General features: G+C 41.0%; 1 protein-coding gene across 11 annotated transcripts in view; it reads left to right on the top strand.

Moving 5' to 3' along the window:
- neb (nebulin) overlaps nucleotides 1–13,198 on the top strand; it is a 57,142-nt gene that overhangs the window by 39,856 nt on the left and 4,088 nt on the right. For 10 of the 11 annotated variants that reach the window (XM_031585072.1, XM_031585089.1, XM_031585104.1 and 7 more), the window contains 17 exons: nucleotides 1,281–1,382; nucleotides 1,491–1,598; nucleotides 1,739–1,843; nucleotides 2,171–2,275; nucleotides 2,423–2,527; nucleotides 2,669–2,773; nucleotides 2,923–3,033; nucleotides 3,152–3,262; nucleotides 3,461–3,562; nucleotides 3,700–3,804; nucleotides 4,332–4,421; nucleotides 5,652–5,765; nucleotides 5,900–6,004; nucleotides 7,506–7,610; nucleotides 9,820–9,933; nucleotides 10,049–10,153; nucleotides 10,331–10,435. In XM_031585072.1, coding sequence (XP_031440932.1) covers nucleotides 1,281–1,382; nucleotides 1,491–1,598; nucleotides 1,739–1,843; nucleotides 2,171–2,275; nucleotides 2,423–2,527; nucleotides 2,669–2,773; nucleotides 2,923–3,033; nucleotides 3,152–3,262; nucleotides 3,461–3,562; nucleotides 3,700–3,804; nucleotides 4,332–4,421; nucleotides 5,652–5,765; nucleotides 5,900–6,004; nucleotides 7,506–7,610; nucleotides 9,820–9,933; nucleotides 10,049–10,153; nucleotides 10,331–10,435 — 1,797 coding nt within the window. The remainder of the gene's footprint in view (nucleotides 1–1,280; nucleotides 1,383–1,490; nucleotides 1,599–1,738; nucleotides 1,844–2,170; nucleotides 2,276–2,422; nucleotides 2,528–2,668; nucleotides 2,774–2,922; nucleotides 3,034–3,151; nucleotides 3,263–3,460; nucleotides 3,563–3,699; nucleotides 3,805–4,331; nucleotides 4,422–5,651; nucleotides 5,766–5,899; nucleotides 6,005–7,505; nucleotides 7,611–9,819; nucleotides 9,934–10,048; nucleotides 10,154–10,330; nucleotides 10,436–13,198) is intronic. The other variant, XM_031585081.1, reaches the window with a different exon arrangement.

The following is a 13,198-nucleotide window of genomic DNA, read 5'->3' on the forward strand; positions in this document are numbered from 1 at the left end:
CTCTGCATGACCTGTGCCTGTGTCTGTGTCTTTGCCGTATGTCTTAATTTTGGACAGGCAAAATATACGTCCAGGGCCAAGGCGCTGCTCAAGAGCGGCTGCAATGAGCTGCTCCGCCCTGACATGCTGACAGCCATCTATAACTCCAGCATGTGGAGTAAGGTAACGTCGCGGCTTGCCCGTGGATGACATTGGAAGGCCCACCTTAGGAAGCTTCCCTGATTCCCTTGCTCCCACTCCCCTGTCTCATTTCACAGCTCCATCCCTCCCCTACCCCGTAACTCCACCTGTAATGTGAAGAGCTAACCTCTTCCACTAGTTCACCACCACACCCTTTTTTTACCCCTCCATCCTTTGCTTCTTAAACCCCATCCCATGGCCTCCCCTGATAGGCTCCCCAAGTAACCTTCACCGCCTCTTTTCAGAGGCTCCCCCTGCGTGATATGGAGGATTTTGTTGATGAAAGCAACGGTTCAACTGTGCATTCACATTTTGAGAGGTTTTACGTACATCTTACACAGGTCCATTTGACCTTTTATTTAAGTAAAACATCAAGCTTAAGTAATATATAAGTTACAAATATAGTATTTTTATGTTGTAATTTCAGTAGTAGTAGTAGTAGTAGTAGTTGTTGTTGTAATCTGATTATATTCAAAGAAATGCATAGTAATGACAATGCAATGACCCACACATGGAACTTTTCAGTTAGCTGAATGGGGAAATCTTTCAAGGAATTATAGTTCTTCCAGACTCCATAATGGTAACAAGTCTCTGTGAAAAGTGTAATACTGTGTAATGTCGCCCGAAGTTGCTTTCAACCTCCGACTGCTGCCTGTTGCATGTGTGTGCACTGCCTGTACTAACACACCACTGTTTGTAAACTTGTTCAGCAGTTAAGTGATAATCTCTATTAATTCAGTTAAAGTAATTCTTCCACTCTACTAATTTGTTTTCTCTCTATGTCCTATATATTGTGTCAACTTATATAATATAATATAAATGGGCATAATATACATCAACAATACCTATACATCAATATATGTATTTGTTGATGTAAACGATAGTGTTTACAGTTTTTACATTACACTTTACACATACACATTGACATGAATATGATGAATGAATTGATACATTATATTTCTAAAACTAAAAACTAGTGATATAGCTTAAACTATTACACTATATCACTTCTAGAGATAAAGCTATTCGTTATACATACACATGAGCCCCTACATTTTGTCCCTGTCTCTGACTTGCTTCTATTGCACCCCCTACCTCAGTGGAAGTACAGGGAGCAGTATGAACGCGCCAAGAGCAAGTACACCTCAGTGTTGGAGACCCCTGAGCACCAGGTCCACAAGCGCAGCAAGGCGATCGGCGATGTGAGTCCCCCAATGTGCTGATGTCATCTGTTGGCGACTCGGTATGGATAAGCTATTGTGGTTGTGTAAAACCCGTGGTGACACTTTTTTCCAATGTATTCATTTCAGGTTATTTACAAGTTGGAGTATAACAAGAACAAAGCCAGGGGCTACACTTTGCCCCATGACACTATTCTGAACATGAACCTGAAGAGAGTGAGCGAGCTCACCAGCAACGTAAGTCTACCAGCTTCACTCATCCTATGAAAAAAGGATGATGAGATCCACCAGTCTTGCTGTGCTGTCTGTCTGTCTGTCTGTCTGTCTGTCTGTCTGTCTGTCTGCTGTCTAAAAGCACCATTTGCTTTCCCTTCCAGCTTAAGTACAAGGAAGTCTATGAGAAGAGCAAGACCCAGATCACCATGGCTCCAGATGCCTTTGAGCTCCGTGCTGCCAGGGAGGCCTACAAGAACATTAGCAATGTAGGTTGTCCTTCCTTCAACCAATTTAGTTTTTGTCTTAGAAAGTATTCAAATTTAAATTCAAATTCAAAAGAAGCTTTAATGGCATGACCATAACGTTCTACAGTATTGCCAAAGCATTTGGGTTGGGTGTATAATATGTGATTATATACACAATACATATATCCATACACAAGATACATCAGAAGGGGAAAGGGAGAAGTGGGAACAACAATAAAAATACATAATAATCATCATCATCATCATCATCAAGGGAGTAGGATATTCTTTCTCTGACAGTTAACTCTGACCCCTAACCCTCACGCATGTCCTTCCACTCCCATTTAGCTTGACTACAAGAAGAAGTACGAGGCCACCAAGAACAAGTGGATCTGGACCACAGATAGGCCTGACTTCCTCCATGCTGCCAAGAACACTCTCATGCAAAGTGACGTGAGTGAACTTCACTGCCATGTCCGCGTGTGAACACGCCGACTGCCATTTTTTTCTAATTACTTGTTCTCTTTGGCTTGTTTTCCATCTTTACATTGTGATGTTCTGCTATTTTTGACGCTATTGTGATTACTTCCTGTCCCACAGATTGAGTACAAGTACGACAAGGAGAGTATGAAGGGCTGTGTGATCCCTGTCCCAGAGGACAAGTTATTAGGACTGTGCAAGAAGAACTCAGAGATGTACAGCGATGTAAGTCATTGAGCTTTGTTCAAAGACAGTAAGGCAAAACATGCACGCTAAAGGTCTCTACTAGAGAGAGGATGCTGTTGCTTACTAGGTTAAAAACCTCTCTATGTCTCTGTTCCTCTCCCTCTCTGTCTTTCTTCACAGGTGAAATACAAGCAGAAGTACGAGGCCGCTAAGGGACACTACAGGACTTGTCTGGACACTCCTCAGATCCTTCATGCTAAATCAGTGGGTTCTCTCTCTTCTGAGGTACGAGATCATTCATCCATCCATCTGTGTTCATTCATTCTGTAATTCATTCATTATATTATGCATTCATTCGCTTCTCACAGATTGTACGGTCTGAATGTGATAGGTGCTAGCACAGTGCATGTAATGCGGCATATTTTGTCTTTTAGAGTAAATACAAGGAAGCCAGCAAGAAGGACCACCAGACTGGGTCATTCACCACCCTGCCCACGACACGTGATACTGTTCACAGCAAGGAGATGGCCAAAATGCAAAGCGGGGTATTGTCATCATCATAAAGCACCATAATTCCACAATAAGTCATGTTTGGTATGATTTGTTTTAATTTTTAAATTTTTTATATTTCACCTAAATCCTAAAACAAAAACTCCCCAACAGAAACTGTACAAGGAGAAGCACGAGCAGGAGAAGGGAAAGTCCAAGTACAACAACATGTCACTTCCTCCTGATGTTCTGCATGCCATGGACGTGGCCAAGAACCAGAGCAACGTAAGTCACATTCATGCAATCTACTTGTGCCATTAAGTTACTGTACGGACATGTCAACAATATAACAACCTCCAGTCAGCATTGGACATGCTGTAACCAAACTCTAATAGTGGTTCTTGTCAGGTACACTATGTTTACTTGATCGCACAAGGCCATTGTGGTCGTGTGGTTAATCCACTCTTTCCTGTTTTCTTGCAGTTTGCATACAGGCAACAGGCCAAGGCCAAGCTGCACTACACCCCTGTGGCAGACCGCCCAGACATCAGGAAGGCCACCCAGGCTGCTAAGCTCATAAGTGATGTGAGGAGCTTTCAAATACATGAACCCACTTAAAATGCCTTACTTCACCTGTCTGTCGACACGTTATCAATTTCTACAGAGGAGATGCACAGCATGGATTTAAATCTCATTGGTCAGTGGTTTCCCTGTGTTTACAGGTTGGCTATCGTGAGAAGGCTCGTCAGGAGGCCAGTCGTGGAGGGTCTCTGGCTCATCGCCCAGACATCGCCCTGGCCACAGAAGTGTCCAAACTGACAAGCACGGTACTGTTACCTCACCCTGACACGATACGATGCTTATCTGATGTTTTATTTCAGGTTAATGCAGCAAATGTACTATAGTTTGCTCATTGCCCCATTATAGTTACCACTGCTGGTTGGACCAGTTGTCGAGTTATTGTTGCAAGGTGCGGTTTGTAGTGGCATAGTATCGCAGTGCCAAGCAGTATTGTGGCATAGTGTAAGTGGCCATGCAGTAGTAGTATTCCCTGTATTCATTCAGTGCTTCAGTAGAGCTTCTCCAGCTACCCTGCATTAATCTCCATGTCCAGTGCTGCCCATGTTAACTCTAAATGTCTCCCATTTGACCAGCTGTAACTTCCTCTCCTTTGACATCATTCTCTTTAACTCATCCTTGTACATGTTTATCTGTGATCCCCCCCCATCCCCCCCCCCCCCCCCTATATTCACCCACGCTTGAACCCCCTTCCCTCCTTTTCTCTCCCTAACCTTTCCCCTCTTCTTCCTGTGCCTCCCTCATGCTAACCCTGCCATTTCACTGCGCTTTATAGGTGGAGGATAAACCCTCCCTCCACGGAACCGCCTCCCTTGACACCCCCCAGATGCGCCACCTTAAGAAAATGAGTGCCATGACTAGTAATGTAAGGAGGTGCCCTGAGCCCGCAGGGCCAATGGCTGCCATTTTCCTTTCTGTCTGTTCCCGTCACTTCCTGTCTGTGCTCCCCTGACTGGCTGGTTGATTTCTGGTAGCACGTCAAGCATATTTGATTTCAAATTTGCCAAACAAACAAATAAACACACAAAAAAAAGAACCAATAAATGCGCAAACTAAATCAGGACAAACAGAAAATATTTGGACATTTTATCAAACCACAGTTTTTGCCGTAAAGAATATTACTTGTCTTTTTTCCAATCCGACCCTCAAAACTCAACCCTAGTACCCTAGTTTTTTGCCTTTTTTGTTTTTGACTTCGTCTAGTTCTGTTTTTTATCTTTTATTTTTTTTTCTTGCAAGCTTTGGCAAGCCTCTGTCTCAAGCATCGCTTTGTAGTATGGCCTCCTAATGCCCTTTCTCATTTTTTTTCATTCTGTTTTTCACCAAACAATTACCTCATTTTTTCCTCATTCCCCTTCTCACCAAACAGTTATTCAACAGTATCAACACATTTCATCATGTTTGAACCACCATGACATGAACTCAGTCATCGGTTTGTCTGAATGCTGAAAATAGTTTTCCTCTGAATGACGACTTGCATTTCTCTCAGTACTCATGAAAGCTGAGAACTCTGCAGATCTGCTGTACACACCATTAGCAATTGGCTACAGCTACAGTCCTACTCTGGGTGGCATACTTGTCCATGGAAATTGTAAAACGCATTTTCCGGTTCTTCTGGATCTGCATAGTTCTCAGGCAACCCTTGAGCTTGATGTTAATTGATGTTGCTTTTTCCTTTTTACCAACCCAAAGTATTTCTCCACAGAAATGGAGTCTCCTTCAAGACATCTTTGTTGCATTGTTTAAAAAGCTTGTTCAAAACATTATACACCTACTAGATTTTTTGCTAAAGAATTTGCCACTTGGGATCATTGCATAAGAAATCAATACTGAAAGAGCAATTAAGGCATTTCAAGATCACCCTTCACAGCATTAGTTCCAACTGGCAATGCATGGTTTCTGTCACTGGACATCCTTAATGATAAGGCCATGTCCAAAGGCGTATCTCACCACTGGTAAAAGCATGTATGAATGTATGAGAAAATTATAAGATTACTTTTAATGTTATGTCATTTTTGGCTCGCCAGCCTTATGCAGCTTTAATTATCAACTATTTGTGATTGTTACTTACATTTTATTGGGTGTTCCTCCAAAGGTGAAGTACAAGGAGAAGTTTGACAAGGAGATGAAAGGAAGGAGGCCAGAGTATAACCTGAAAGACACCAAGACTTATCAGACTCTGAAGGATGCAAATGTTCTTGCTAGTGAGGTAAATTACACAGCTTTAATTTGACAGCAGTTGATTTTTTATTATACTCCTATGAAAAATGTAAAAGCTCCATCTATCATATCATATCTTTTTGTATGTGTGTGTGTGTGTGTTTTTGCATTTGTGTATCATAGGTGAAATATAAGGGTGACCTTAAGAAGCTCCACAAGCCTGTGACTGACATGGCCGAATCTCTGTCCATGCAGCACAACCTGAGCACCAGCAAGTTGTCCAGTGATGTAAGACATCCATAACCCACCCCACCCCCTGTCCTCCCTCTCTTCTCTTTTCCCTCCATTTCGCCTCCACAGCCTCGCTCCCTGTCATTTAACATCTTCCTTAGTCGACCACAAATGGCCATCTCATGCTGTGGCACACCACTGGTTTGTTTTTTCCCAAACCTCACTTATTACAACACCCTTCACCCCTAATTCCTCAGGATCATCTGGTAGTGACCCTTGCCTTTCTCACACAATGGATGTTAGCCCACTCCTGTGCTAGCCCTGGTCAGTAACATTTTTTCCATCCATCTATTCTAGATCCTAGAGTAGCATCCACTTTAACCTCTAACTTCACATGCTTTTAGTTTTCTACACCCTTTCATCAAATAACGAAGCCTCTTTTTAACACCCTTTTCTATCTTTGTCATACTTTTCTGTAAATTTTTATATTTTTGTGATATATTTTTGTCTCTTTTTGAAGTCACATAGCTAAAATTAAGTTTAGAGAATGTATTATTTAGCAGTAACATTTAAAATGGTCTACATTTTAATCTTTTTCTTCTCTTTTTAAAACCCTTCTTTTTTTCCTAATGTTTTTTATTACCCCTTTTTAAATGGGTGTGAGGAGGCTGAAAGCTGTAGTTTACATTGACATTGACACAGAGCTGTTTTATCGGGCGTTCCCCTCTCAGTACCAGTACAAGAGGAAATTTGAGGAGAGTAAGGGTCACTACCTTATGATCCCTGACACACCTGAATCGCTGCACCACAGAGAGGCCTCTGAGCTCCAGAGTCACGTAAGTCAGACCGTGTGTTCCGTAAGAGGCTCCAAACCTGTCCTGCCCCCGACCACGCCAACTTTCACTCCTGTGTGTGAGGTGAAAAATACAAGACCTTCTCATCTCTCAGGTCGTTCGCCATCCTGCCCCTCCTGGGGCTGACAGATGTGTTTTGTGTGGTGTTTGTTATTGTTTTTATTTGTTTGGGTTTGGTTGTGCTGTAAAAGTGGTTTTACTGGAGAGAATGGTCTACAGGGTTATGCAAGACGGTTTTATGGTAACAGTAAAACCTTTTCCCACGTCTCCTCATTATTAAAGCTGGAGCCAGCCGTGTACATTATTATGTTGTTCCCTTTTCGCTGTAATAATTTTCCATCTATCTGGGGTGGGGGGTCTCTTTACAGTTACATTGCAGTTGTTCCCATTCTCTCTTTAATAATTTTCCATCTAGCTGGAATTTACCCATTGTGGGATTTAGTGCTATATCCTGTTCTTATGGCTCCTAAGTAGACTATAGTACGGTGCGCATGAAAGCAGAGCAAATGTTAATTTTGTACCAGCATGCCCATATGGCATCCTTTTGCACTGACACCAGGCCACCTGTTTGAACCATAATTTGGAACAAACATATTCGGTAATCCTGACTATGTTTTATATTCAGTGATATCTAACCTGCAGCCGAGTGTTTTCTTTCATGTCAGTATATAGTGCATAATGTATCGCAATATCTGTGATGGCAGGTGAAGTACAAGGAGAAGTATGAGAAGGAGAAGGGCAAGGCCATGCTGGACTTCGAGACGCCCACGTATGTGACCAATAAGGAGTCCCAGCACATGCAGAGCCAGGTAAATGCAGATTCCTGTGCCTCCGGTGAACGCTGGTTGGTAAAGTCATATTCCTCTGTTCCACATTAGGCAGGTGACCCACGTCAAGAACAACAAGGACTGTATTCTAATTTTATTTCCCCACTCTGCTTGCTGAGCAAGCTTAATCTGTGGCTCGTCTAACCCGTGTTTTGAATACAAATGTAAATAACAAAGGTGCAGCTTACAGATGGATACCACTGTGAGTAGCACTGTACATTTATGTAACTTACTGGGTCAGTATTTGCTCTCTGGATCCAAAGGCAAGGTAGAGTATGTGGCTTGCAATGTATATGTGCATCCTACCTAACGACTATATGTCATTCTGTTGCTATGTACTGTCTGTATGTGCTGTAAGTAATTCTTGAGATACATCGTCGTAAGCGGGTAAAATATATTATATATGTATATAATATATAACACTACCTAAAACACTTAGACTGTCACTACATGTTCTTGAAATGTGTCCACCTATCTCACATAAATGGTATGGCGCCATGGCCCTGTTTTTATGTGACTCTGCCCCTCTGATTCTTGCGGCGAATAGAAAGACTATAAGAAGGAAAGTGACGAATTCATGAAGGGCAAGAACCTGTCAGGTCTGGAGATCACCCCGGCCATGTTACATGTCAGACATGCAACCAAAATAATTAGTGAGGTAACAGTTGGCCCTTTTCATACTCCCTCCCAATCCTGGTAATCATACTAAGACCACCACATCACCCCTCTTCTTAATCTCCTGAGTGCTTTTTTTGGGAGTCACTCCACACCCTGTAGTAGTTAGCCTGCATGGTTCACCTACCCAAGATAATACACCCAATAATTCCTCCCTGTTTCATAGTTCCAAAATGGCGTATTGTCGGGGTTTTAGTGTTCTATTGTTGTTTTTTTTGTTACCGCCGTCTCTATTTTTGACTTATTTGACCTCAAACATCACCCACTTTCCCACCCATCCATAACCTGCGTAATGTGTGTGTGAAATAACACTGTCTTGGTTTGGGCTTGTAAAGGACTGTCCTGTCGCCAGGAGCAGTTAAGTTATTTTTGGACCGTGGTAACTTTTCATATTGCTCTCATTAAATGCCAAACTTTTCTTTTCTTTCAACAAAGAGCTGTGATGTACCTTTTGTCTTTGTCAAAATTTCTGATAAAATTTTTATCAGGTTGCTTTCACCAAAATTCACCAATGCCTTTCTTCCATCATGAAATATTATTAACTAAAAATATAATGTATACATAGACTTCATGTTTCTTCCACTTGTAATCTAAACAATAGTTTTGTAAGTCCCTTACATCTCATACAAAACAGTTGAATGTTAAAAGATTAGACCAAATTTAATATTATTCAATTGATTTGGACTAAAAAACTAAAACCGAACTGGTTGAAGGGAGGCTTGGTGTAATTCTGTCCCGTCCTGTGGATGAGCAGTACCCTGCTGGTCGCTGGCAGTACTGCGTGTCTGTGTGTGCCCTGCTGTATGTGTGTGTCTGTCTCTCTGCAGTCTGTTTTGTTCTTCTCCGCCATGTAGAAAGAGTACAGAAGGGATCTAGAGGAAGGGGTGAAGGGTAAAGGGCTTACAGTACTGGAGGAAACTCCGGAAATGATGAGGGCAAAGAATGCTACTCAGATCCTGAATGAGGTAGGACTGCAGGACGGGTGGAAATGTGTCAAACTGTTCTGACGTGATTCCCCCCCACCCCAATCACTTCCTTCAGCCCTAGCTACCATACTAATACACCTTTGCTTTAAGTGAATGATGCTTTGTTCTTGCGATGTGTACTAATACTTTCTGTTGTTGCGATGTTACTAATACACACAACCCTGTGAAGGATCTTCTGCAGCAGTCCTCTCTGTAATAAAGTGTGATGACAATATACTGTCTTTTTCCCACTAAAGATCACTTTGTCTTACAGCTGTAAATGGACTCTCCAAGTCACATAACACCTATGTAACATGGTTTTCTTCATTTTCCTAAGAATTTCTGTACAGTTGATATGTTCTAACCACGGTAACCTCTGGTTTCATTCCCCTTGTGTTTCCCCCTAATTTAGGCACCTAACTGTTAAATATGTGACATATTGCTGCTTTTGTAGCTCACAATTTAACTGCAGGATGAAATAGCTAATGCTTCAGGTTTGTGGTGAAGTTTTTACCATCAGAAATAAACATAATATTTCCCGGGGGTTGCAGAGAGTGTACAAGAGGAGTTTGGAAGAGGAGATCAAGGGCCGCGGAATGTTGGCTTTAGCCACAGACACTCCAGACTTCTTGAGGGCCAGAAATGCTACTGATATCCTCAGTCAGGTTTGTGGAATGCCCTTTGCCACACAAAGAGCTATAACAAGATATCATATAACTTGCATACCACCTGTTATGATTTGGGATTTTATTGACTCATGATATTAATGTGCCATCTCAGTCCAAGTACAAGGAGAACGCTGATAGGGATCGTGCTATCTACACAACTGTGATTGACACCCCCGACATCATCCATGCTCAGCAAATGAGAAATATAGTGAGCAAGGTAAGTCAAATACTAACACTATCTACTATATAGGCTTTGCAGCATATGTTCTTTATGATCATCTTCTTTATGATCATAAAGATTCCTTTGTGTAAAAGCTGGAACTGAAAATCGTTTTGAGTTACTGCTGTTGCACACACTGGCATATTCATATAACTGTCTGATCAATGCCTACAGAAAAAGTACAAGGAAGAGGCTGAAAGGAACATGTCTCACTTTGTGCCTATCATGGACACTCCTGAGATGCAGAGAGTGCGTGAGAACCAGAAGAACTTCAGTACCGTAAGTGTTATCTCCGCAAGCTCTCTCTGTGAACCACGTCTTTTGTGTCTTTCAAGTCCAGAAATGTCTTCTTGTTTCGTAATGTCAAGCCTACTGTCCTGTGTTGTTTTTGGTTTTGTCTGAACTCACATCTCAGGTTTCAATTTATGAGTAACTTAAACCTATCAACAACTGTTATCTTTCAAATATATTTAAAAATATATTTCAGAATATGGCAGTAACCATTTCAAACTTTTTTTTTCTTTTAGAGCATACATGAAATACTTCAGTTACACTTCATTTTCCCTTCTTTATCTTAAAGCCTTTTTTTCCTGTGAAGCATTTTTAACTGCCCTTGTGTTTGTCTTCTCTGTAGCTTCAGTACCAGACTGACCTTAAAAACAGTAAGGGCAAAGCTTCATCTAGTGTGGACACACCTGAAATGCTCCGTGTTAAAGAAAATACAAAGAATTTCAGCTCGGTATTTGCTACTTATGAGTATATTCTTTTGTCTCTTTTTGAGTTTTTCTAACAACATAATTTTTCCTCATTTTTTCTTACTCTTTCTTGATTTTTTTGTGATTTTTTTTCTTCTCACTGCTTTTTGCAAATTAACAACCAGTTTTAGTAATTAACCAACCTGACGAGAACTAGAAATGGTATAGATTAACCCAGACCAATCTTGACCAGGTTTTTTAACCCTTAAACTCTTATTTGTTTGAAACTCTAGCGTTAACTTTTAGGGCAACTAAATTATTTATGTTTTGTCTTCTGTGTGGGTCCTTACATGCTCTACTGACCAGCTGCAGTTGAAGTGCACTCTGTATGTTTACATGTGTGAAGCTGTGTGTGTGTCTCATATTTATATCTGAAGTCAGTGTTTTCTGTTTACATGTGTGAAACTGTGTGTGTGTGTGTCACATTTATATCTGAAGTCAGTGTTTTCTGTTAAAATGGTGCAGAGCTTTGTCTGAGGGGGCTGCCCAGACAAAACAAAACAAAGTCTCTGAAACACAAACCACCCTGACTTTATTTTGTATGTGTCCACTGCTCTCACCCCTCCATATTTAAAGATTCTTTACAAGGAGGATTTGGGAGGAGGAACCGCAATCTCTGAGACCCCAGAGATGGAGAGAGTTAAACGCAATCAGCAAACTATTAGCACGGTACACTTTGGTGTGACCCTATCCTTCTCATTCCCCATACACCTGGCAACGCTCTCCAGTCCCTTCACATGCCTAAAAATAATCTCTCTTTCCTAAGGATATTTCAATGCTGCAGTCACATTTAATTACCATTCTCCCGTACCGGTGTTTTATACTAATGTTGTGAAGTTGTTCATTCGCAATCCAGTAATGGTATAAACAGAGCCATAACATAACAAAATATCATACATCAGCTTTTAATAAAGACAGCAGTCATACGCATAATGCTGTGTAAACAATGGTTCTTCTGTATCATGATGTATAGACGTGTTTGTCATTCTATATGTAGTTTAAATTTGTGGGAAACATTAATCCATAACCAGGAAGGAACTGTCTGTTGTGGTGGACTACAAAGTTCTGTCTACAGGTTTTCAAAGAATTTTTTAAGTGTTTATGGTGTCCCTGTTCATGACTATTATGTGTCGGTTCATGCCATGTTCATGTCATGTTATGTCATATTCGTGTTCATGTCGGTGTTCTCCTGTTGTCCTTTTAATTTGTGCTGAACTGAATGGGTCGATAGACAAAGTACAAGGACTCACTAGGACAAGGTATAGCCATACCGGACCTCCCTGAGGTGAAACGGGTCCGGGAGACCCAGAAGAACATCAGTTCGGTAGTATTCACCAGTTCCATAGAGACCTACCCCAGAAACCATTTAAAACAACCACCTTACTTCATCATCCCCTAAAACCTGTTGAAGCCGCCACATGCCTTTAATTGGTTCCCTCCTAACTTTCAACAATAGATTACCGTCTTGATTCATTTTTGTCAAGATCCATCTTTTTTTTGCTTGTATGAGCTCCAGTTACTACTTCATCAGGTCCCTGAAACTCCATAAATCCTGAGAATTGTTAACAGTTTATTTTTTTCTTTTAATTATGCACTTCCTCATTTTCTATGTGGTTTTGATCTTACATTTTTTTTAACAAATTTGTTTGGGCATTCTTGTTCAAACAAAAGTATTTTTTGTCTTTTCATTAATTTTTTTTGTATTTGTGTTTAACAAATCATAAGGGTAAAAACAACCCTATTTTTCTTGTGTTTTTAATGGTTTTTGAAAATATGTTTTTTTTGCCATCTTGCTTTTACTTTTTGAAAGATTCGTTACAAAGACGATTTGGGAGGAGGAACCGCAATCTCTGAGACGCTAGAGATGGGGAGAGTTAAACGCAATCAGCAAACTATTAGCACGGTACAGTCCAGAGTGGCATCTACCCCATGCCCCACGTCACCTGCCCAGCCCCACTCCCCACTCCCCTTTCTCCTTTTGAAACCTTTTGTGAAGAAAACGCAAATGTTTTTTTAACATACAATATTCCCATAACACCACTTCCAAGTCACAACTCTAGTAACACTACTAGTATGTTTGTGAGAATTATAACCAGTGGATCTATAAGTAGGCCTAACTTGTGAAAATGTTATACACCTGTGTATGTTTGATAAACGGATAAGACATAAAAGCAGCTATGTCTGTGCAAACATAATATTCACAGACATTTAAAGTTACTTCTGTGGGTTGTGTCTTTGTACTGTTAGTGCTCTCTGTTCAGCAGAAACTGTGTTAACTAGCCTATTG

The sequence above is a fragment of the Clupea harengus genome, chromosome 2 (assembly GCF_900700415.2).
Source record: "Clupea harengus chromosome 2, Ch_v2.0.2, whole genome shotgun sequence".
In the NCBI taxonomy this organism is placed as follows: Eukaryota; Metazoa; Chordata; class Actinopteri; order Clupeiformes; family Clupeidae; genus Clupea; species Clupea harengus.